The sequence below is a fragment of the Bufo gargarizans genome, chromosome 6 (assembly GCF_014858855.1).
Source record: "Bufo gargarizans isolate SCDJY-AF-19 chromosome 6, ASM1485885v1, whole genome shotgun sequence".
Classification (NCBI taxonomy): Eukaryota; Metazoa; Chordata; class Amphibia; order Anura; family Bufonidae; genus Bufo; species Bufo gargarizans.
The window spans coordinates 347,519,513-347,545,868 of NC_058085.1; the positions used below are offsets into that span (position 1 = coordinate 347,519,513).

Consider the following 26,356-nt stretch of genomic DNA (forward strand, 5'->3'; position numbering starts at 1 on the left):
TCACCCCCCTGTCATTGATCACCGCCCTGTCATTGATCACCCCCCTGTCAGGCTCCGTTCAGACGTCCGTATGATTTTTACGGATCCACGGATACATGGATCGGATCCGCAAAACGCATACGGACGTCTAAATGGAGCCTTACAGGGGGGTGATCAATGACAGGCGGGTGATCACCCATATACACTCCCTGATCACCCCCTGTCATTGATCACCCCCCTGTCATTGATCACCCCCCTGTAAGGCTCCATTCAGACGTCCGCATGATTTTTACGGATCCATGGATACATGGATCGGATCCGCAAAAACACATGCGGACGTCTGAATGGAGCCTTACAGGGGGGTGATCACCCATATACACTCCCTGATCACCCCCCTGTCATTGATCACCCCCCTGTAAGGCTCCATTCAGACGTCCGCATGTTTTTTGTGGATCCGATCCATGTATCCATGGATCCGTAAAAAATCATGCGGATGTCTGAATGGAGCCTTACAGGGGGGGTGATCAGTGACAGGGGGGTGATCACCCTGATCACCCCCTGTCATTGATAACCCCCCTGTAAGGCTCCATTCAGACGTCCGCATGTTTTTTGTGGATCCGATCCATGTATCCATGGATCCCTAAAAAATCATGCGGATGTCTGAATGGAGCCTTACAGGGGGGGTGATCAGTGACAGGGGGGTGATCACCCTGATCACCCCCTGTCATTGATAACCCCCCTGTAAGGCTCCATTCAGACGTCCGCATGTTTTTTGTGGATCCGATCCATGTATCCATGGATCCGTAAAAAATCATGCGGATGTCTGAATGGAGCCTTACAGGGGGTGTGATCAGTGACAGGGGGGTGATCACCCTGATCACCCCCTTTCATTGATAACCCCCCTGTAAGGCTCCATTCAGACGTCCGCATGTTTTTTGTGGATCCGATCCATGTATCCATGGATCCGTAAAAAATCATGCGGATGTCTGAATGGAGCCTTACAGGGGGTGTGATCAGTGACAGGGGGGTGATCACCCTGATCACCCCCTGTCATTGATAACCCCCCTGTAAGGCTCCATTCAGACGTCCGCATGTTTTTTGTGGATCCGATCCATGTATCCATGGATCCGTAAAAAATCATGCGGATGTCTGAATGGAGCCTTACAGGGGGTGTGATCAGTGACAGGGGGGTGATCACCCTGATCACCCTGATCACCCCCTGTCATTGATAACCCCCCTGTAAGGCTCCATTCAGACGTCCGCATGTTTTTTGTGGATCCGATCCATGTATCCATGGATCCGTAAAAAATCATGCGGATGTCTGAATGGAGCCTTACAGGGGGGGTGATCAGTGACAGGGGGGTGATCACCCTGATCACCCCCTGTCATTGATAACCCCCCCTGTAAGGCTCCATTCAGACGTCCGCATGTTTTTTGTGGATCCGATCCATGTATCCATGGATCCGTAAAAAATCATGCGGATGTCTGAATGGAGCCTTACAGGGGGGGTGATCAGTGACAGGGGGGTGATCACCCTGATCACCCCCTGTCATTGATAACCCCCCTGTAAGGCTCCATTCAGACGTCCGCATGTGTTTTGCGGATCCGATCCATGGATCCGTAAAAATTATACGGACGTCTGAATGGAGCCTTACCAGGGGGGTGATCAATGACAGGGGGGTGATCCGGGAGTCTATATGGGTGATCACCCCCCTGTCATTGATCACCCCCCCTGTCATTGATCACCCCCCCTGTCATTGATCACCCCCCCCCCCTGTAAGGCTAAATTCAGACATTTTTTTTGGCACAAGTTAGCGGAAAGTGAGACTTTGTGAGAAAAAAACAAAAAAAATCAATTTCCGCTAACTTATGCAAAAAATAAAAAATTTCTAGGAACTCGCCAGGCCCCTCATTGAATACCTTGGGGTGTCTTCTTTCCAAAGTGGGGTCACATGTGGGGTAGTTATACTGCCCTGGCTTTTTAGGGGCCCGAAAGTGTGAGAAGAAGTCTGGGATCCAAATGTCTAAAAATGCCCTCCTAAAAGGAATATGTGCCCCTTTGCCCACCTTGGCTGCAAAAAAGTGTGACACATCTGGTATCGCCGTACTCAGGAGAAGTTGGGGAATGTGTTTTGGGGTGTCATTTTACATATACCCATGCTGGGTGAGAAAAATATCTTGGTCAAATGCCAACTTTGTATAAAAAAATAGGAAAAGTTGTCTTTTGCCAAGATATTTCTCTCACCCAGCATGGGTATATGTAAAATGACACCCCAAAACACATTCCCCAACTTCTCCTGAGTACGGCGATACCAGATGTGTGACACTTTTTTGCTGCCAAGGTGGGCAAAGGGGCACACATTCCAAAGTGCACCTTTCGGATTTCACAGGCCATTTTTTACAGATTTTGATTGCAAGGTACTTCTCACACATTTGGGCCCCTAAATTGCCAGGGCAGTATAACTACGCCACAAGTGACCCCATTTTGGAAAGAAGACACCCCAAGGTATTCCGTGAGGGGCACGGCGAGTTCCTCGAATTATTTTTTTTTTGTCACAAGTTAGCGGAAAATGATGATTTTTCTTTTTTTTTCTTTTTTCCTTACAAAGTCTCATATTCCACTAACTTGCGACAAAAAAAAAAAATTCTAGGAACTCGCCATGCCCCTCACAGAATACCTTGGGGTGTCTTCTTTCCAAAATGGGGTCACTTGTGGCGTAGTTATACTGCCCTGGCAATTTAGGGGCCCAAATGTGTGAGAAGTACCTTGCAATCAAAATGTGTAAAAAATGGCCTGCAAAATCTGAAAGGTGCACTTTGGAATATGTGCCCCTTTGCCCACCTTGGCAGCAAAAAAGTGTCACACATCTGGTATCGCCGTACTCAGGAGAAGTTGGGGAATGTGTTTTGGGGTGTCATTTTACATATACCCATGCTGGATGAGAGAAATATCTTGGCAAAAGACAACTTTTCCCATTTTTTTATACAAAGTTGGCATTTGACCAAGATATTTTTCTCACCCAGCATGGGTATATGTAAAATGACACCCCAAAACACATTCCCCAACTTCTCCTGAGTACGGCGATACCAGATGTGTCACACTTTTTTGCTGCCAAGGTGGGCAAAGGGGCACATATTCCAAAGTGCACCTTTTGGATTTCACCGGTCATTTTTTACACATTTTGATTGCAAAGTTCTTCTCACACATTTGGGCCCCTAAATTGCCAGGGCAGTATAACTACGCCACAAGTGACCCCATTTTGGAAAGAAGACACCCCAAGGTATTCCGTGAGGGGCATGGCGAGTTCCTAGAATTTTTTATTTTTTGTCGCAAGTTAGTGGAATATGAGACTTTGTAAGAAAAATAAAAAAATAAAAATCATCATCATTTTCCGCTAACTTGTGACAAAAAATAAAAAGTTCTATGAACTCACTATGCCCATCAGCGAATACCTTAGGGTGTCTACTTTCCGAAATGGGGTCATTTGTGGGGGTTTTCTACTGTCTGGGCATTGTAGAACCTCAGGAAACATGACAGGTGCTCAGAAAGTCAGAGCTGTTTCAAAAAGCGGAAATTCACATTTTTGTACCATAGTTTGTAAATGCTATAACTTTTACCCAAACCATTTTTTTTTTGCCCAAACATTTTTTTTTTATCAAAGACATGTAGAACAATAAATTTGGCGAAAAATTTATATATGGATGTCGTTTTTTTTGCAAAATTTTACAGCTGAAAGTGAAAAATGTCATTTTTTTTGCAAAAAAATCGTTACATTTTGATTAATAACAAAAAAGTAAAAATGTCAGCAGCAATAAAATACCACCAAATGAAAGCTCTATTAGTAAGAAGAAAAGGAGGTAAAATTCATTTGGGTGGTAAGTTGCATGACCGAGCGATAAACGGTGAAAGGAGTGTAGTGCAGAAGTGTAAACAGTGCTCTGGTCATGAAGGGGGTTTCACCTAGCGGGGCTGAAGTGGTTAAAGTGGAAGAGTCCCTGGCCTGTCGTGATGCCACTTGCTTTGCAGCGGGCGGTTGACAGTGTCTGGGGAAACCCTTGCCCCTAAGGCTCCTTTCACACTAGCGTTCGTCGGTCCGCTCGTGAGCTCCGTTTGAAGGAGCTCACGAGCGGACCCGAACGCCTCCGTCCAGCCCTGATGCAGTCTGAATGGAGCGGATCCGCTCAGACTGCATCAGTCTGGCGGCGTTCAGCCTCCGCTCCGCTCGCCTCCGCACGGACAGGCGGACAGCTGAACGCTGCTTGCAGCGTTCAGCTGTCCGCCTGGCCGTGCGGAGGCGTGCGGATCCGTGCGGATCCGTCCAGACTTACAATGTAAGTCAATTGGGACGGATCCGTTTGAAGATGCCACAATGTGGCTCAATCTTCAAGCGGATCCGTCCCCCATTGACTTTACATTGAAAGTCTGGACGGATCCGTCCGAGGCTATTTTCACACTTAGCTTTTTTTTTGCCATTTTAATGCAGGCGGATCCGTTCTGAACGGAGCCTCCGTCTGCATTATTATGAGCGGATCCGTTCAGAACGGATCCGCCCGAACGCTAGTGTGAAAGTAGCCTTAGGAGGTTTCTATGAAATATGTCCCTCTTACAGAACAAGTAAACGTGACACCAGTTGGGGTTAAGCAACGAGGACATGGACTCCCCTTTATAGATAGTAATGTTGGTACCCAGGGTAGGATTGCCAGAGTGATGTAGAGTAGCCTACAATGTCTCTGTAGATGTTGTATACACGTGTCACGGTGTTCCTACCTGGATGTCCGTGGATCCCAGACATGGTGTAGTCCGAAGCAAGTGCAAAAAGGGTAGTTGAACTTGAATGATGAGTAAATAGAATAAATGGAGTCCAGACTTGTAGTAACGTTGAACAGTTGCTTTTACTTGGCATAAATGGTAATCCAAACAGTTTCCAAACGGTATCTTGGTCATCGACAGGTATTGGCATTAATGGCTTCTGTGGGGCCAGGGCTGCGAGAAAAAAGCAGAATATAGAACATGCTGCGATTCTCATGCAACGCAGAACTGATGCGTGAAAAAAAACGCTCACGTACACAGATCCATTGAAATTAATGGGTGCGGATTCAGTGCGGGTGCTATGTGTTCACATCACGCATTGTACCCGCTCGGAAAACTCGCCCGTGTGAAAGGGGCCTTCGGGTCTCAACACCAGGAGCCACAGTAGTTCTGTTTAAACCAGGCTCTGTTCCCATCTTGTTATGTGTTGTAATAGTAATATGCTGACTATTACTATAGGTCAGGGGCCGGCTACCTCCGGGACTCAATCTTTTGTGAAACTACAACTCCCAGGATGCATAATTGCTCTGTTCTTCTCAGAACTCCCATAGAAATGAATGGAGCATGCTGGGAATTGTAGTTTCACAACAGCTGGAGTGCCGAAGGTTGCTGATCCTTGCTATAGGTGCTTTATTTTACAGGATGGCCACATGCACAGAGTTAGGCTACATGCACACGACCGTGCTGTTTTTTGCGGTCCGCAAACCGCTGATCCGCAAAAAACGGAAGCCGCCCGTGTGCCTTCCGCAATTTGCAGAACGGAACGAGCGGCCCATTGTAGACATGCCTATTCTTGTCCGCAAAACGGACAAGAATAGGACATGCTATATTTTTTTTTGTGGTGCCACGGAACGGTGCAACGGATGCGGACAGCACACGGAGTGCTGTCCACATCTTTTGCGGCCCCATTGAAGTGAATGGGTTCGCATCCGAGCTGCAAAAACGGTGGCTCGGATGTGGACCAAAACAACGGTCGTGTGCATGAGGCCTAACAGGTTTCGTCATTCGAAAACCCCAAATGAGATACAAACATAAGCTTAGATCACCATAGGGTTCTGTGGTAAGCTAGTTTGGTTCAGTAGAACCTCATGGGGTCATACATAATACTGTGATGTAATACGTGACATATTATGGCCCTCTGGAATGGACTTTAGAAAACGAGTTTGCTAAAACGAGGCTTGTTCACATACTAAAAATCTACTCCCACATGAAACACGATTTGCAGAAGTAGAGCATACATGTGGGCCTGTTGCATCTGTTGTTTTTTTTTTTTTTTTTTTGACTATGTAAAGTCCTCTTTGGTCAAGTGATGTTATTTTTATTATAGTCTGACTAATGACTTCCTCTTCCCATTGCTGACACAGTAAAGCTCAGCAAGCACCTGCAGGCCTCCATCTAGAGCAGTGGTTCTCAACCTTTCTAAAGCCGTGACCCCTTAATACAGTTCCTCATGTTGTGGTGACCCCCAACCATTACATTTTTTTCCTTGCTACGTCATAACTAATTTTGCTACTGTTATGAATTGTAATGTAAATATCTGATATGCAGGATGTATGCCAGTCTATTACAAGGTGTTAGGTAGTTCTGTAATTGGCGCTGTGTTGTGGGGGATCTGTGGATGGCGCTGTGTTGTGGGGATCTGTGGATGGCGCTGTGTTGTGGGGGATCTGTGGATGGCGCTGTGTTGTGGGGGATCTGTGGATGGCGCTGTGTTGTGGGGGATCTGTGGATGGCGCTGTGTTGTGGGGGATCTGTGAAGGGCGCAGTGTTGTGGGGGATCTGTGGAGGACGCTGTGTTGTGGGGGATCTGTGGATGGCGCTGTGTTGTGGGGGATCTGTGGAGGACGCTGTGTTGTGTGGGATCTGTGGAGGGCGCTGTGTTGTGGGGGATCTGTGGATGGCGCTGTGTTGTGGGGGATCTGTGGATGGCGCTGTGTTGTGGGGGATCTGTGGATGGTGCTGTGTTGTGGGGGATCTGTGGAGGACGCTGTGTTGTGGGGGATCTGTGGATGGCGCTGTTATATGGGGGATCTGTGGAGGACGCTGTGTTGTGTGGGATCTGTGGAGGGCGCTGTGTTGTGGGGGATCTGTGGATGGCGCTGTGTTGTGGGGGATCTGTGGATGGCGCTGTGTTGTGGGGGATCTGTGGATGGTGCTGTGTTGTGGGGGATCTGTGGAGGGCGCTGTGTTGTGGAGGATCTGTGGAGGGCGCTGTGTTGTGGGGGATCTGTGGAGGACGCTGTTATGTGGGGGATCTGTGGAGGGCGCTGTGTTGTGGGGGATCTGTGGAGGACGCTGTTATATGGGGGATCTGTGGAGGACGCTGTTATATGGGGGATCTGTGGAGGACGCTGTTATGTGGGGGATCTGTGGAGGGCGCTGTGTTGTGGAGGATCTGTGGAGGACGCTGTTATGTGGGGGATCTGTGGAGGGCGCTGTGTTGTGGGGGATCTGTGGAGGACGCTGTTATATGGGGCATCTGTGGAGGACGCTGTTATATGGGGCATCTGTGGAGGGCGCTGTGTTGTGGGGGATCTGTGGAGGGCGCTGTGTTGTGGGGGATCTGTGGAGGGCGCTGTTATGGGGGATCTGTGTGGAGGACGCTGTTATGGGGGATCTGTGGAGGACGCTGTTATGGGGGATCTGTGGAGGACGCTGTTATGGGGGATCTGTGGAGGACGCTGTTATGGGGGATCTGTGGAGGGCGCTGTGTTGTGGGGGATCTGTGGAGGGCGCTGTGTTGTGGGGGATCTGTGGAGGGCGCTGTTATGGGGGATCTGTGGAGGACGCTGTTATGGGGGATCTGTGGAGGACGCTGTTATGGGGGATCTGTGGAGGACGCTGTTATGGGGGATCTGTGGAGGGCGCTGTGTTGTGGGGGATCTGTGGAGGGCGCTGTGTTGTGGGGGATCTGTGGAGGACGCTGTTATGGGGGATCTGTGGAGGACGCTGTTATGGGGGATCTGTGGAGGACGCTGTTATGGGGGATCTGTGGAGGACGCTGTTATGGGGGATCTGTGGAGGACGCTGTTATGGGGGATCTGTGGAGGACGCTGTTATGGGGGACCTGTGGAGGACGCTGTTATGGGGGACCTGTGGATGGCGCTGTTATGGGGTGGATCTGTGGAGTACGCTGTTATAGGGGATGTGTGCTAGGACACATAGGGCCATGAGGGGGGCCAGCATAAGACATATAGCATCTTATGCTGGTCGCCCTATGTGTCCCCTCATGTGTCCTAAACTGCGCACATAACTGTCTTTGCGTGTAAAGTATGTTACTCCTGTGTGAAACAATCTCTCTCCTATTTGTAGCGTTATACTACCCTACCTCGTGAGATTTCCCTACCTCCTGACTTCCTGTCGCACTGCTAATGACGTGAGGAGGCGTTCCTGAGTTTTGACGATCTGCGCATGCGCAAACCGACAGTTTATGGAAAATCTCAGCGGAGTTCAGCTTTAACCGGGACACTGCGCATGCGCAGGAGAGCCTTAGTAGGGAAATATTACGGCCCAGTGCGCAAGCGCGGCTAACTCCGGTGCATGTGCAGTGTCCCTGTGTGAGGCTGAACCCTGCTGAGATTTTCCATAAACTGTCGGTTTGCGCATGCGCAGATCGTCAAAACTCAGGAATGCCTCCTCACGTCATTAGCAGTGCGACGGGAAGTCAGGAGGTAGGGAAATCTCACGAAGTAGGGTAATGTAACGCTACAATCGTGCAGCCCTAATAGGAAGCCTCAGACGGCCCCCGGAAAGGGCCGATCGACCCCCAAAGGGGTCGCGACCCCTAGGTTGAGAACCGCTGGTCTAGAAGATGTTACTGGTGGGGGCCGATGAGCAAAGAATAATAACTGGAGCAGTTAGTAGTGTCTGCGGCGTTCCGAGGCTTTATGGATGGGAGATAATCATTAAGAGTCCTAAATGTATCCACTCTAAGTGTAGCCAAGTGCTGTGGACTTCACAAGCCTTTTTTTCTCCAAAGTTTAGAAAATTCCCACATAAATCAGTCAATAGGTTCATTTACAAAGACCGGCTTTTACACCGGTCTTTGTTTCCACTTTTGCGCTGGCAGAAGATGCACCTAATTTAGGACAAGGCGTGCCCCTAGGTGCACCCTCAGCAGTCCATGTCCCTGGTTAAAAAAGTAGACCAGCATCTGGCTGGAGTAGTTATTTGAAAACATTTACGCATAAATGTCGGAAAGTTTGTTGGGGGCCGAAGCCCCCGCCGTACCCTCGGCACTCCTATGTGTCGGACGCGGCACAAAAATAGGGTCATGCAACATTTCAGACCAAAATACAGAGACAGATTCAAAAGACCACAAATTGAGGGAAAATGTAGTCTAATGGTGATATCAGGAAGGAAGGTCCTGGCAGGGACATATCAGGAAGGAAGGTCCTGGCAGGGACATACCTAGATACCGTATTTCCTTTGATAGTATCTGTAGTAGTCAGTAAAGCTCACAGTCTGGAATAAAAACATTTAAAAGGTTAGCTTAAAATTAGAAAAAAACTTGGCTGCTGTCTTCCAGAAACAGCGTAACCCCTGTTAGTGGGTTGTGTCGGGTATTGCAGCTTAGCTCCACTAAAGTGAATGAGACTAAGTTGCAGTACCACACACTACCTGTGGACAGATATGTCTTACAACCCCTTTAATATATATACCATATGTTTTTTTTTCTTTGCACCCCCTTTAAGATGTGGTGAGATTCAAGGTTTTTGAAGCATTTACTATTTTATGTATTTTTGTATATGTATAGACAGTGCAACAGATCCTGGTGGATGACAAAGGGAACGCTACTGGTGTGGTCCTGCAGGATGGAACAGAAATACGGAGCAGACTGGTCCTGTCCAATGCAACACCTCACCACACATTTCTAAGTATGACTCCGAAGGTAAGCCACCAATTGCAGAGCACTGCTTTACAGGATTCCACGTGATAACAGTACATATCATTTAATAATCACTGGGCAGGGGTATAGATGGATCAGAGAAGACCCCACATTGCTGGTTCACACCACAACAACCTAACATAACTGGACTTGTTGCAATCCCTCATATAATTATCGGGCAGATTGGGGGCTCGGCACTCTGGCCATTTCTCCATACATCCCATCAGACAGGGAGAAAGGGTCAGCCCGAGCTAAGTGCCCTTTTATCTCCTGGGCCCCATAGTAGCGGCATGGTCAGCCTCTATAGCATGCACGTCTTTGTCAACGACAGGGGCTTTGGTGCTTTGTGTTGTACATTTTGTTGACACCCTTCTCATCATTTATCATACAGTAACCAAACAATACATAGCGTTCCTAAATAGTACAGTCATACAGTGCCCACATAATACAGTCATACCATGCCTAAATAATACAATCATACTGTGCCCAGATAATACAACCATACAATGCCTACATAATACAGTCATATAGTTTGTAAATATTGCAGTCATAAAGTGCCTACATAATACAGTTATGGATTAGCTAAATAATAAAATCATGCATTACCTAAACAATACAATCATACAGTTCCCAAATAATGCAAAATAAGTCATACAGTCCCCCCCCAAAAAATAAAAAACATCATACAGTGCCTAAATAATACAGTCATACCGTCGTGCAATTTCCTTTATGTAGCTCCAGGCACAAAGTGTGGACCTGTAGTGCAAGAGTTTGTTACCCATGAGGGCCATTGCCTGTCCCAGTCACTAGATTGTCCATAGGATCAGATAACCTGATACTTGTTTCCTAAATTTAACAAGACCTGAAGCAGAAGACTGAGGGCTGTTTCACACGAGCGGATGCCGTGCGTGACATCCGCTCCGTGAAAGAGTGCCAAGACCCGATGCAGACTGCAGAGGTACGGAGCAGTAACATGACTGATAATGCTCCGTGCCTCTCTGTGATCTCTTTACTACGAAATCACAGTGACAACTGTGATTTCGTAGTAAAGAGATCACAGAGAGGCACGGAGCATTAACAGTCATGTTACTGCTCCGTGCCTCTGCAGTCTGCATCGGGTCTTGGCACTCTTTCACGGAGCGGATGTCACGCACGGCATCCGCTCGTGTGAAACAGCCCTAAGCGGAGAAACAATGATGAGACTCCTCTGAAATGTGATAGCAGCACATTTTATATTCCAGTTTTAATTGTCCCCCTAGAGGGTTTCTAACATTGCAAGTAAATTTTATACACATCTTAATTACAGCTCAGTAGTCCACAATTCATTAAAGAAGACCCGTCCCCTCTCCTGACATGTCTGCTTTAATAGCTTTATGCATTCCCCATGTAATAACATTTCTGGGACATCTATTTTTATGGCTCTATGTTGTGTCATTCCTTTTTTTTTTTTCTACTAGAAGTCATAAATGAATGGCTAGCAGTCTGCAGTAAGGGTACAGAGGGGTGGTAACCAGTTGGAGGTGTGTCCCTGCACAGTCTGACAATGGCAGCACTGATTGGATAGAGCGAGACTGTGCAGGGACACACCTCCCACTGGTTACCGCCCCTCTGTACCCTTACTGCAGACTGCTAGCAATTCATTTATGACTTCTAGTAGAAATAATAAAGGAATGACACAACATAGAGCCATAAGAATAGAGGCTCCAGAAGTGTTGTTACATGGGGAATGTATGAAGCTAATAAACCAGACATTTCAGGACTGGTGAAAGGTCCTCTTTAAGGCCTGATTGCCCCTGTTTCTGAAAATGTCTAGTAGCAATTATAATTACAATAATGTTACTAAAGAGGCAACCTATAGCAAAATGCAAAGGGTTAACATGACATTGATGCTGGCCATGGAGGTGACCATAATGTGGTTTGAACTGGAGGTGGACCCACAGCATAGATCAAATGACCCTCCCACATCATGGTGCCCCCTAGGAGAGAAGGACATGGTGTTTCTCCCTCGAGTTGACCCCCATTCCATTACTCTTTCGCCAGCTTCTAACCTGTAAGGCACAGTTCACACTTAAAGGCTATATAAACCTCGGGGGCAATTTTTTTATTATTATATTGTACTGATTTTACTTAAAAAAAAAAAAATTCAGTTGGTCTTTATTAAACATTTTGAGCCCTTTTCTGCGTACAGCCTTGAGATTCCATAGAATGAGGCTGTGATTTTAATCTTTTCCATCAGGCAGCTCAACTGATGGCTCCTTATCTCTGATCTCTGACCTTATAAATGCTCATTATAGCTCAATCTTACTGATAAGAATGTGTCTTAAATAACAGTTCATGACCTTAAAGCAATATAAAGATAAGGCTTATTATATGATCGGCACAAAGTGTAAGTGAAAGTACAATTCACGCAACTAAACTTAGAGGTTGTCTCAAAGCGCTAGCCTATGTGTGCTTCTACGGTCTTGGCCACCAGAGAGGCCGACGTTTTTTCCTATAGTGTGTAAGTACGACCACTGCTGCTGAATTGCAGGGTGGTCATAACCATGGAAACGAGCAGTGTATAATAATATGAAAAAAGGAATCCAGCCAGCAAAGGAAGCAACCATGATACATTAGTAAGTGCCTTTTATTAACTTTCTTTAAGAAGAAGTAGAAGTGAGACAACACGTTTACAGGGCTTATCCAATGTCTCCAACAGCCCCCCAACATGTGCTGGGCCCCTCACAAGTAATATACTTAGGCCCCTTTCACACGGGCGAGAATTCTGCACGGGTGCAATGTGTGAGGTGAACGCATTGCACCCACACTCAATCCGGACCCATTCACTTCAATGGGGCTGTGCAGATGAGCGGTGATTTTCACGCATCACTTGTACGTTGCGTGAAAATCGCAGCAAGCTCTATATTGTGCGCTTTTAAGTTACTGGGGCTGCGTAAAAATCGCAAGCATCCGCAAGCAAGTGTGGATGCGGTACGATTTCTACACAGGGTTGCTAGGTGACGATCGGGATGGAGACCCGATCTTTATTATTTTCCCTTATAACATGGTTATAAGGGACAATAATAGCATTCTTAATACAGAATGCTAAGTAAATTAGGGATAGAGGGGTTAAAAAAAATCACCTCATCCACTTGTTTGCGCAGCCCGGCTTATCTTCTTTCTTCTTCTTTGAGGACCTGGGAGAAAAGGACCTTTGGTGACTTCACTGTGCTCATCACATGGTCCATCACCATGGTGATGGACCATGTGATGAGCGCAGTTACATCACCAAAGGTCCTTTTCTCCCAGGTCCTCAAAGAAGAAGAAAGATGACAAGCCGGGCTGCGCAAACAAGTGGATGAGGTGAGTTTAATTTGTTTTTATTTATTTTTTTAACCCCTCCATCCCTAATTTACTTAGCATTCTGTATTAAGAATGTTATTATTTTCCCTTATAACCATGTTATAAGGGAAAATAATAAAATCTACAGAACACCTAACCCAAACCCGAACTTCTGTAAGGAAGTCCGGGTTTGGGTCTGGGTACCAAACATGCCGATTTTTCTCACGCGCGTGCAAATCGCATTAAAACGCTTTGCACTCACACGGAAAAAACTAGCATTTTCCCGCAACGCACCCGCATCTTGTCCGGCCCTCACACGCGACGCCCGTGTGAAAGAGGCCTTACCCCGCTCCCCCGCAATGCTAGTGAGGCTCGTCCCCGCCTGCCATTGGCTGCTTTACCCCGACACCGGATGTTTTCATCTGTGTACAGGGAGAAGCAGCAGCGGCGGTGCGGGGACCAGGAGCGGCACAGGGAGCGGGATAAGTATATTACCTGTGAGAGGCCCGGCACATGGGGGGCAGTTGGAGACATCGGATAACCCCTTTAAGGCTGTATGTGGCAGACGATTGTCGGGAGGGAAGCGTTCCTTTCTGGCAATCGTCTGCTCACTAGCTATTACATGAAGTGATCTCCTCCGCAGCATGGGGAGGAGCGATCGCTATGCCATCACTCATTACTCATGCTGTATAGCGGTTTGCCAGGGGCAGATTGTAATTAGACACCATGATCTGGCTCCTGCAAATGGTAGTTTTTTCAAAGCAAAAAAAAAAATTATATTGGGATCGGTGGCAGTATTACACTGCAAGATGATCGCTAACGAGCGTTCATAGGAATGCAGGTGTAATACAGGCTTAAAGGGAACCTGTCATCAACTTTATGCTGCCCATACTGACGGCAGAATAAAGTAGAGACAGGTGAGTTGATTTCAGAGTTCTGTCATTTAAAAGTTAAAAGTAAGTGGTTGCCGAGAACCAACATCACAATCATTGCAGACTGGGCCAGGAAAAGAGTCCCGGCCACCTGAGAAGAGTCCTGGTTATTCATGACTTCCTACTCTCCTGCCACCTGCTGATGACTGACCGTCTAATACCTAGTTTTCTCCCTCTCTCTCTAGGAGAGAACTGCCAATCATCAGCAGATGGGTGAGAGAGCAGGAGATTATAATAACCAGGACTCTTCTCAGGTAGAAGTGACTCTTTTCAAGGCTCGGGCTGCAATGATTATGATGCTGGTTCTCAGCAACCACTTACTTTTTGCTCATGAGTGACACACCGCTGACATCAGCATTTCTGTCACTATTATATGCTGCCCTCGGTGAGGTCAGCATAAAGTTGATGACAGGTTCCCTTTAACAGTTAACCCTTTGTGACAGAACGGCTGTATGTTTTTAATAAAAAGCAATTGAAAAAAAATATTTTTAGCCCAAAATCATTAAAATGCCCTCAAAGTTGTACATAGCCTTTGATAAATATCTCCTAACCCCTATTTTGAATGTATGGCTACAGTTCTAAACCCAAGTGTGATATCATGTCACAAAAGCCATTGAAAGCTATTGAAAAGTCAATGAAAAGTTTCTTGCCATTGTTTACTCAATGCGTTAAGATTGAAGATGAGGATTGCTACATCTGTACATTTGGCGATATTCTTTATTTTGTTGTATTTGGGTGTTTAGGAAAGTGTAACGGGCTGTGCTTTCAGTATGAAGACCTCTTTAATGGGCAGTCAGGATATGACAGGGGTTGAGGAGTCGGTTTGCATTAGATTCTGAATGTAACATTTTCTAGTGTAAAGGAATAAGGAGAAATATTAAATTTTAAGTGTCTTTTATTGAGAGCAATGATATAAGAGCAGAATGGCGCAGGCAGCAGATCTCTCTCTTGGGAGCGTCGCTCTGTCGCTGGGAGCGTCCTGATAATGACGTCAGAGGCTTCATCTAATGAATGATGAGAACAATATCTGCGCAAAATATTCTCCTTATATAAGAGCTCATAGAAACATGACGGTACTGGACGCAGTGCATCTCACAATTTTCTGAACTGTCACTAAAGAGACTAGTGCTGTCTCTGAAGCTGATTAGTACCCTATATGATGTTAACTAGTGCTGTCTCTATGATGTTGACTATTGCTGTCTCTATGAAGCCGACTAGTACTGTCTCTATGAAGCTGTCTAGTTCTGTCTCTATGATGTTGACTTGTGCTGTATTGTATGAAGCCAACTAGTACTGTCTTTATGGTGCTGTGAAGTACTTGTCTCTATTATGTTGACAAGTGCTGTCTGTATGAAGCCCACTAGTACTGTCCTCTATGAAGCTGATTAGTACTCTATATGATGTTAACTAGTGCTTTCTCTATGAAGCTGACTAGTACTGTCTCCATGATTTGAATAGTACTCTCTTTATGATGTTGACTATTGCTGTCTCTATGAAGCCGACTAGTACTGTCTTTATGGTGTTGATGGGTGCTGTCTCTATGAAGCTGTGAAGTAATTGTCTCTATGATGTTTACTAGTGCTGTCTCTGATGTTGACTGGTGCTGTCTCTGTAATGTTGACAAGTGCTGTCTATATGAAGTTGACTAGTATTGTCTCTATAAAGACAACTAGTACTTTCTCTATGATGTTGACTAGTGCTGTCTCTATGAAGCCGAATAGCACTCTATATGATGTTAACTAGTGCTGTCTCTATGATTTTGATTAGTACTGTCTCTATGAATCTGACTAGTGCTGTCTCTATGATGTTAATTAGTACTGTCTGTATGATGTTGACTACTCCTGTCTCTATGAAGCCGAATAGTACTCTCTATGATGTTGATAAGTACTGTCTCTATGATATTGATTAGTACTGTCTCTATGAAGCTGACTAGCACTGTCTCTATGATGTTGACTAGTACTGTCTCTATGATGTTGATCAGTATTGTCTCCTTGAAGCTGACTAGTACTGTCTCTATGATGTTGATTAGTATTGTCTCCTTGAAGCTGACTAGTACTGTCTCTATGATATTAACTAGTATTGTCTCTATAAAGATGACTAGTCCTGTCTAGTGACATTGGAGCCAGTGGCGTACCAAGGGGGGGGCGGGCCGCCCCGGGTGCCACTCACAAGGGGGGTGCCATGACGGAGTCACCCCGGCTCCATCCACTGCTCCCCAGCTCCATCCACTGCTGCACCGCCGCCGCGACCGCGACTCCGCCAGGCGCCGGCTTCGGTGGAAGGAATCAGGATTATTGCGGCGGCGCGCAACATGACGTGACGTCACGACGCTGACGCCGCGCCGCCTTCACGGATCAGAAGCGGAAGGATCCATTACACCAGCGGTCGGACGGGCATCATCAAAATAAATGTGAGTAAAGTAAATAATTGTGTAATTAAGGGGGGGTGTACCGTGTAATTAAGGTGGGGAGGGAGGGGGTGTAATTAAGGGGGGGTGTAATTAAGGGGGGGTGTAATTAAGGGGGGTGTTATTAAGGGAGGGGGTGTAATTAAGGGGAGAAGAGAGGGTGTAATTAAGGGGGGGTGCAGGATTTGTTCATTTTATTGATGGGGATTTGGATTTTTTTTCTTTTTGGTGCAGATGGAAAGTGATTTTTTTTAAGGGGTGCAGGTTTTTATTTTATTAACCACCTCCGGACCGCCTAACGCAGATGTGCGGTCCAGGGGTGGCAGCGCTGCGCACAGCGACGCATATACGCGTCATCTCGCGAGACGCGAGATTTCCTGTGAACGCGCGCACACAGGCGCGCGCGCTCACAGGAACGGAAGGTAAGCGAGTGGATCTCCAGCCTGCCAGCGGCGATCGCTCGCTGGTAGGCTGGAGATGTGATTTTTTTTAACCCCTAACAGGTATATTAGATGCTGTTTTGATAACAGCGTCTAATATACCTGCTACCTGGTCCTCTGGTGGTCCCTTTTGTTTGGATCGACCACCAGAGGACACAGGTAGCTGTGTAAAGTACCACAAAACACCACTACACTACACTACACTACCCCCCCCGGTCACTTATTAACCCCTTATGAACCACTGATCACCCCTAATCACCCCATATAGACTCCCTGATCACCCCCCTGTCATTGATCACCCCCCTGTCATTGATCACCCCCCTGTAAGGCTCCATTCAGAGGTCCGTATGATTTTTACGAATCCACTGATACATGGATCGGATCCGCAAAACACATGCGGATGTCTGAATGGAGCCTTACAGGGGGGTGATCAATGACAGAGGGGTGATCACCCATATAGACTCCCTGATCACCTCCGTCATTGATCACCCCCCTGTAAGGCTCCATTCAGACGTCCGTATGATTTTTACGGATCAACTGATACATGGATCGGATCCGCAAAACACATGCGGATGTCTGAATGGAGTCTTACAGGGGGGTGATCAATGACGGAGGTGATCAGGGAGTCTATATGGGTGATCACCCCTCTGTCATTGATCACCCCCCTGTAAGGCTCCATTCAGACGTCTGCATGTGTTTTGCGGATCCGATCCATGTATCCGTGGATCCGTAAAAAATCATACGGACGTCTGAATGGAGCCTTACAGGGGGGTGATCAATGACGGAGGTGATCAGGGAGTCTATATGGGTGATCACCCCTCTGTCATTGATCACCCCCCTGTAAGGCTCCATTCAGACGTCCGCATGTGTTTTGCGGATCCGAAAATTTGTAATAAATATTATTGAAAACATTGAAAAAAGTTTGTGCATGTTTTCTTAACTTTCTTTAAAGAGGACCTGTCACCACAAAATGCAATGCAATCTGACAGCACATTCAGTAAAAACTGTCATTTATACATTTATATCTTTTCTTTTGTCACCTCATGTGAGCAGCTATTGGTACCGGAGGAAGGGGATATCAGTGATGGATAGCATTGTGTGCGTACCGATAGCTGTTCACGGGAAGTGGAATTAGCAAAGATATAAATGTATAAATTACAGGTTTTACAGAATTTATTCCTACAATAACATAATATCAATCTGCTCAGCTCCTCCTGCTCTATAACATGGCGCTCCCGGATTGAACTGCATTTTGTGGTGACAGGTCCTCTTTAAAATTCTAAATGATCCTGTGTCTGTCCTGGTGTTTGTTTTTTACTATTATGTGAATGGATGTTTTGTGTTTTCTTTTTCCATTTTAGGAGCGATTGCCGGAGGATTTTATAACAATGATTTCTCAGTTTGATGCCAAGTCCCCAGTTACCAAAATAAATGGTAGGTTTACTGAGACTCAATTACAGCAATTAGCTAAGAAAAGGAAATATATTTACTCTCGTGCTAATGATCTAATCTAAGGCATGGCGGGATAATGTGTGGCGCAGGGAATAGCGGAATACTAGACGATGGCAGCTTATGTTTATGGACCCAGAAAAGCTATAATTCTGTAAAAGATCTTAGAAATATCTACGCTGTGAAACGCTGATAGATACGTTTACACGGAGTCGCTGCGATCACTCAGGTCAGTAGGATTTCAGTGTGCGTGTAATGGCGTCATGATGCAAACGGGGGTCATTCACATGCATAGACGGTCAGTAATTATGGCCACAGGAGCATAGAGGTAACAGTCGTATTAAAATCCTGATGTTTGGCGGGTCAAAATGACCCTGTTCCCCATACGAGGGCACTAGTGTTATTAGATTACCTGCACGCGGGGCGGATATCTCTGCTGTGGATTTTGGGGGCGTATTTGGCTGCGGATCCACTGCAAATCCGCTGTGAAATTCACATGCATTACGTGCAGATTTCACAGTGGACTTGCTCCTGATTTCATCCCTTAAAGGCCTCATGCATACGACCGTTTTGTGTTTTGCGGATCCGCAAAACACGGATGTCGTCCGTTTGCGTCCTGCAATTTGGTGGTCGTGCTTGCGTACTATATGTCCTGGCTACCAGAGAGGCCACAGCCTTTTCCTATAGTGTGCAAGCACGTCCACAGCTGCTGGATTCCAGGGTGGTCTTAACCATAGAAACAAGCAGTGTATAATGTGATGGAAAAATGAATCAAGCCAGCAAGGAAGCAATATGGAAAATCATAAAACACAAGTAAGTGCCTTGTATTAACGTTCTCTACATGATAAATGCCATTTGCTGAAGTGAGAGACAACCCCTTTAAGAAAAGCCCCCTGGGCTGTCTTGTGATGATGCCAATAACACTAAAGGTATGGGGCATGAGACTTATAAAAACTGTCTAAAGAGAACCTGTCTGTGTCGCCCATAGCAGCCAATTAGAGCGCAGCTTTCACTTCTCAAGAGCAAACTATGAAATGAAAGCTGAACTGTGATTGGTTGCTATGGGAAACAAAGACAGTTTTAGAAAAGATATGGCTTCGATAAGCGCTTTTTACAGGCATTTTTATCGGGCGTTTTTGAGGCATATTTTGGTGCGTTTTTGTATTTTGGAAATGCTCGTAGTACGCGCATTTGTGTGATTAACCACAGAGGCATCTAATGAAAAACTGCTACAATACGCGCGACAATACCCCCTAAAGAAGCTCCTGTACTTCTTGGGTCGTAGGGTATTTTACAGCGCGTTCGTACGTGCTGTAAAACGCTCAGGTGAGAACCATGCCCATAGGGAAACATTGGTTTTTGCCTGTTGAGCGTTTTACATCGCGTAGAAACGCGCTGTTAAACGCTCAGGTGTGAACCTAGCCTTCGGGTTATTTACTCCTTTTACCCAAACAGCACACATTTTTGTGTTATTTTGACTAATAGTACAGCAAAACCAGCCCCAATATTATCCTGCTGGCTTATAAGGCGGGATATTTGGATACAGTTATCCAATTTGGGGGCTTGTCCGGGATTTGAAGAAAAAGATCTACTTTCGTTTCCAGAAAAAAGCTAATATGTTACACTGCTCATGTACAGTCAGGTCCATAAATATTGGGACATGGACACAATTCTAACATTTTTGGCTCTATACACCACCACAATGGATTTGAAATAAAACAAACAAGATGTGCTTTACCTGCAGACTGTCAACTTTAATTTGAGGGGATTTACATCCAAATCAGGTGAACGGTGTAGGAATTACAACAGTTTGCATATGTGCCTCCCACTTGTTAAGGGACCAAAAGTAATGGGACAATTGGCTTCTCAGCTGTTCCATGGCCAGGTGTGTGTTATTCCCTCATTATCCCAATTACAATGAGCAGATAAAAGGTCCAGAGTTCATTTCAAGTCTGCTGTTTGTATTTGGAATCTGTTGCTGTCAACTCTCAAGGTGAGATCCAAAGAGCTGTCACTATCAGTGAAGCAAGCTATCATTAGGCTGAAAAAACACAACAAACCCATCAGAGAGATAGCAAAAACATTAGGCCTGGCCAAAACAACTGCTTGGAACTTTCTTAAAAAGAAGGAACGCACCGGTGAGCTCAGCAACACCAAAAGATCCGGAAGACCACGGAAAACAACTATGGTGGATGACCAAATAATTCTTTCCCTGGTGAAGAAAACACCCTTCACAACAGTTGGCCAGATCAAGAGCACTCTCCCGGAGGTAGGTGTATGTGTGTCAAATCAGCAATCAAGAGAAGACTTCACCAGAGTGACTACAGAGGGTTCACCACAAGATGTAAACCATTGGTGAGCCTCAAAAGCAGGAAGGCCAGATTAGAGTTTGCCAAACAACATCTAAAAAAGCCTTTACAGTTCTGGAACAACATCCTATGGACAGATGAGACCAAGATCAACTTGTACCAGAGTGATGGGAAGAGAAGAGTATGGAGAAGGAAAGAAACTGCTCATTATCCTAAGCATACCACCTCATCAGTGAAGCATGGTGGTGGTAGTGTCATGGCGTGGGCATGTATGGCTGCCAATGGAACTGGTTCTCTTGTATTTATTGATGATGTGACTGCTGACAAAAGCAGCAGGATGAATTCTGAAGTGTTTCGGGCAATATTATCTGCTCATATTCAGCCAAATGCTTCAGAACTCATTGGACGGCGCTTCACAGTGCAGATGGACAATGACCCAAAGCATACTGCAAAAGCAACCAAAGAGTTTTTTTATGGGAAAGAAGTGGAATGTTCTGCAATGGCCAAGTCAGTCACCGGAGCTGAATCCGATTGAGCTGCATTTCACTTGCTGAAGACAAAACTGGAGGGAAAATGCCCCAAGAACAAGCAGGAACTGAAGACAGTTGCAGTAGAGGCCTGGCAGAGCATCACCAGGGATGGAACCCAGCGTCTGGTGATGTCTATGCGTTCCAGACTTCAGGCTGTAATTGACTGCAAAGGATTTGCAACCAAGTATTAAAAAGTGAAAGTTTGATTTATGATTATTATTCTGTCCCATTACTTTTGGTCCCTTAACAAGTGGGAGGCACATATGCAAACTGTTGTAATTCCTGCACCGTTCACCTGATTTGGATGTAAATACCCCCAAATTAAAGCTGACAGTCTGCAGGTAAAGCACATCTTGTTCGTCTCATTTCAAATCTATTATGGTGGTGTATAGAGCCAGAAATGTAAAAATTGTGTCGATGTCCCAATATTTATGGACCTGACTGTATATCGGCACCTGCTCCGCGTTTCATCCACAATGGCTGAATAGGACAATCTGTAATAGCTTCTCCTTTTGCCGCTGGGTTATTTTTGCTTGTATGAATATGCTGAGCAATGAAGTCCTTGGTGAAATATGCTGAAATCCCTCAATCTGAATGCATTTTCTCCCACTATTAAAAAGTAATCACTGCATTGTTTGGATTACGGCAGTGAATGAGCTGTGGAAGCCGCAGTGTCAGCCGATATGGAGGTTTCAATCTTCATTGTTTACTTGATGATTCTACATGAAGGGATTTATTTAGGCGTCCTGAGACGTCCTTCACGAGGCACCTGGTACATTCATGGGATTTCTGGGCTATAATCTAGGGAAGGATCTTCATATGGTTTTCATCGGTTGCAGTACTGTATGCTACATTCATATGACAGTGAAAAAAATGGCCATGAAAAAAGGACACACTCACTTTTTCATGGCCATTTTTTAACCATTTTTGCATCTATTTTCTGGCTGTTTAATGTGACTATTAAAAAAAGGATGATTATATATATTTTTTTATTTAAATCCCAACCCCTGGAGTATACATAATGTCCCCCAGAGTAAAAGGGCTCATGCACACGACCGTATGGCTTTTTCAGTGTTTTGCGGTCCGTTTTTTTACGGATCCGTTGTTCCGTTTTTTGTTTCCTTTCCGTTTTTCCGTTCCGTTTTTCCGTATGCCATATACAGTATACAGTAATTACATAGAGAAAATTGGGCTGGGCATAACATTTTCAATAGATGGTTCCGCAAAAACGGAACGGATACGGAAGACATACGGATGCATTTCCGTATGTGTTCCTTTTTTTTTTGCGGACCCATTGACTTGAATGGAGCCAAGCGCCATGATTTGCGGACAAGAATAGGACATGTTCTATCTTTTTACAGTACGGAAATACGGAAATACTGAAACGGAATGCACACGGACACACTTCAGTTTTTTTTGCTGAAATGAATGGTTCAGTATATGAACCGCATACTGAACTAAAAAAAAGGGCAGTATACTGAACGCGAAATACTGTCGTGTGCATGAGCCCTTACACCCAACATTAATAATGTACCCTATAGTTGCCCCAGCAGTAATAATGTCTCCCAGAGTGGCCCCAGCAGTAATAATGTCTCCCAGAGTGGCCCCCAGTAGTAACAATGTCCCCCGTAGTGCCCCCAGCAAGAATAATGTCCCCCAAAGAGTCCCCCCAGTAGGAATAATGTCCCCCAGAGTGTCTCCCTGCATTGATTATGTCCCTCAGAGTGGCCCCAGCATTAATAAAGTCCACCAGAGTGACCCCCAGCAGAAATAATGTTCCCCATAGTGGCCCCCATCATTAATAATATCCCCCAGAGTAGCCCTCAGCATTAATAACACCCCCCATAGTGGCCCCCGGCAGTAATAACATCCACAGAGTGACCTCCAGCAGTAATAATGTCCCCCAGAGTGGCCCCTAGCATTAATAATGTGACCCAGAGTGGCCCCCAGCAGTAGTAATGTCTCCCAGAGTGGCCTCCAGTATTAATAATGTCTACATGAGTGGCCCCCAGCAGTAATTATGTTCCCCAGAATGTCCCTCAGCATTAATAAAGTCCCTAAGAGTGGCCCCCAGCAGTAATAATGTCACCCAAAGTGGCCGGCAGCAATAATAATGTTGCCCAAAGTGGCCCCCAAGCAGTAAAAATGTCTGAGTGGCCCTCAGCAATAATTATGTCCCCAGAGAGAACCTCAGCATTAATATTGCCCCCATAGTGGCCCCTAGCAGTAATAATATCCTCCATAGTGGCCCCCAACATTAATAATGTCCCCCAGATTGTCCCCAAGCAGTAATAATGTCCCCCATAGTGTCCCTCAGCATTAATAAAGTTCCCCAGACATGTCCTATTTTTTGATGGCCGTTTCACTTGGTTCTAAAAACGTTTGTCATGTGAATGTAGCCTTAAGAGTGTTCAAAGGGGTTCTCTAGGACTGTAATATTGATATCAGATTGGTGGGGGTCCAACTCATAGCCCCCTACCAGTCATCTAGACAGGCTGCTGCATTCAGCAATAGCCACCGAAACAGCACAGCTCTGTACACCGGGTACTGGCCGTTAATGGTACTGCAGCCCTGTTCCCTTTAAAGAGACATTTCCATTAAAAAACAACAACATGTTAACAGCTTATATATGAATATTTTATGTAATTTATTTATTTATTTAATAAGAAATGAGTGAATGGCTTTCTAGATTGAATCACTCCATTCTACTTCCTGTTCTGGCTCTTTAACTTCCTCTTTGTTTGGACTTTTAGCAGAGCAGACAGCCTCACTTAAAGGGGTTCTGCACCTTCATTTAACTGATGATCTATCCTCTGGATAGATCATCAGCTTCTGATCGGCGGGGGTCCGACACCCGGGAGCCCCGCTGATCAGCTGTTTGAGAAGGCAGCGGCGCTCCAGCAGAGCCACGGCCTTCTCACTGTTTACCGCCGGGCCACCCGCCCACTGACGTCACGACTAGTATCAACTAGAGTGGGCGCGGCTAAGCTCCATTCAAGTGAACAGAGCTTAGCCGCGCCCACTCTAGTTGATACAAGTCGTGACGTCAGTGGGCGGGCGGCCCGGCGGTAAATAGTGAGAAGGCCGCGGCGCTGCTGGAGCGCCGCTGCCTTCTCAAACAGCTGATCGGCGGGGCTCCCGGGTGTCGGACCCCCGCCGATCAGAAGCTGATGATCTATCCAGAGGATAGATCATCAGTTAAATGAAGGTGCAGAACCCCTTTAACTCTCTCAGTCAGACCATCAGTGAGACCAGAGGGAGCCCCTTGTAGTGTCTCAATTAGAACATCACACATTACAGTAATCAATGCAGTCCTTGTTGGTGGGTATCTTTATCTGGGCCTATGAGGAGAACAATAGAGCTGTGCTACTGCTATCCTAATCCTATACCTACTATTTTCATGAGGACTACCCTTCAGATAACATCTTTCCCTCATAGCAACAGTAAACCGGCAATGGATTACTTATCTATATAAGAGTTTTCTCTCTCTGCTGACGGCTACAGAAGGACAAGATTTAGTATTTAGTTTTTAGTGGCACAGCGCCGCTCCCTTGTGCTCTCTATGCTCCCCTCTTCCCTTTAATTGACAGGACTAGACATCTCGTCTAGCCCTGTGTTCTCACACCAGCGCCGAGTTGGCACAGTGACTCGGCACCTGCACAGTGGATCTGATAATTTTCGCTTTCCAAGTGGATCAGATCCACTTGCAGAGTGAATTAGCTGCTGCTTCCCAAGCTCAGGTAGCAGCTGCTGATCCACTACGAAAGCGCCAATTCACTCTGTTGGCTTGGTATAGGGGCAAGAACACAAGGATACACAAGATGTCTCACCTTGTCAATCAAAGGGGAGTTCAGTGCTCCTAGTGCTACAGCCAGCTGCTTGGTGCTCCAAATAGTTTATTTGCATAAATATATAAAGGATGATAAATCAGCAAATAGAAAAAGGGGTATTCTGCTTAAATAAAGTTATCCCCTATTCACATTTCGGTGGGCTCCATGGGGTTGGGGCCGCTGCTCTTGTGATCAGTGGGGGTTCCAATGGTAGGACTCCCACTGATCTAATAGTTTCCCCCTATCCTGTGCTTTATATAACCGGTATACCCCTTTAACCTTCGAAACAGAATAAAGGTAATCTTTTAGTCAGCATTGTCAACCCTACCAGGCAATATGCCTGGCTACAAAGGGTTGATCATGATGACAGATGTGTAATCCACGCTAAATACAATGTACAGTAAATAATATAACCCACTAATGAAAATGTGATTTTATCTTTAAAGAGGAATCGTGCTGATCTCGAGGTTTTCTCTCTGCTTTAGTGGCTGTAGATCGGTTACCAAACTTCTTGTCCATACCAAACACTCCTGATGGCAAACCACTGCCCCATCACCGCTGCTCCATCCACCTGAACAGCGAGAACATGCAGATGATTGATAAGGCCCATGACGATGCCAGCAAGGGGCGGCCGTCTGAACGGTAAAGCTGACTAATAATGTATCTTGTATGTCGGTGTATATGTATTCCATTTTATTCTTACGTTGAGCTTGTATACTACTCACAAAAAGTTAGGGATATTTGGCTTGTGGGTAAAATTTCTGGATGAACCTAAAATGCACTCTAACCTTTACAGGTGAACTTAATGCGACCTTCTCTAAACTTCTGAATGCACATGTCCAACTGTTCAATATTTCAGTACTTTTTGCACAACAAGGAGCTTAAAGGCGTTATCCCACTTCGCCTTTTCATACTTACCTGCTGCCAGCGCGCCGTTCACTTCCTGGATTCTGGCTGGGGGCGGGGTTCATCTTGATTGAAGTCTTCTCCCGGCCAGGCATTTACATCAGCGTGGTTTGCGTGCTAGACGACCTGCAAGGTGTCACCACCAGACATCTGAGAAGCTCTGTCAGACGTTCTTCAGAACCTCCTCCTTGAGGTTCCTTTTGTTTTGCTTTCGTTTTCTCATCTCGTTAGCCTCTCTCAGCTGTCATGTAGTTGCACTGATTGCATCCCTTTAAATCCCTTCCCATACTGCATCACTTTGCGGTTTATACAACTTCCTGGAGTGTGTGCATGCTGGATGCTACTACTGAGTCTTCTACAGATAAGTTTTGTTCATTCATTTGTGTTTTCCTGTTTGCTGGATCCCAGGTGACCCTGACTCCCTCCATATCAAGTGTAGGGAGCCGGTGGTCGTGTCCCCTCACTATTATAAGGTGTTCAGGTGTTAAACAGTCGAGGAACGAGGATATGCGATCATCTACCATTGAGATTTTTGCATAGGCTGAGCAGTTAGGG

General features: G+C 45.9%; 1 protein-coding gene across 1 annotated transcript in view; it reads left to right on the forward strand.

The window, feature by feature from the left end:
- The window catches only part of PYROXD2 (pyridine nucleotide-disulphide oxidoreductase domain 2), a 105,738-nt gene that overhangs the window by 40,647 nt on the left and 38,735 nt on the right, over positions 1–26,356 (forward strand). The window contains 3 exon segments of the mRNA XM_044297426.1: positions 9,546–9,680; positions 18,139–18,211; positions 25,381–25,537. Coding sequence (XP_044153361.1) covers positions 9,546–9,680; positions 18,139–18,211; positions 25,381–25,537 — 365 coding nt within the window.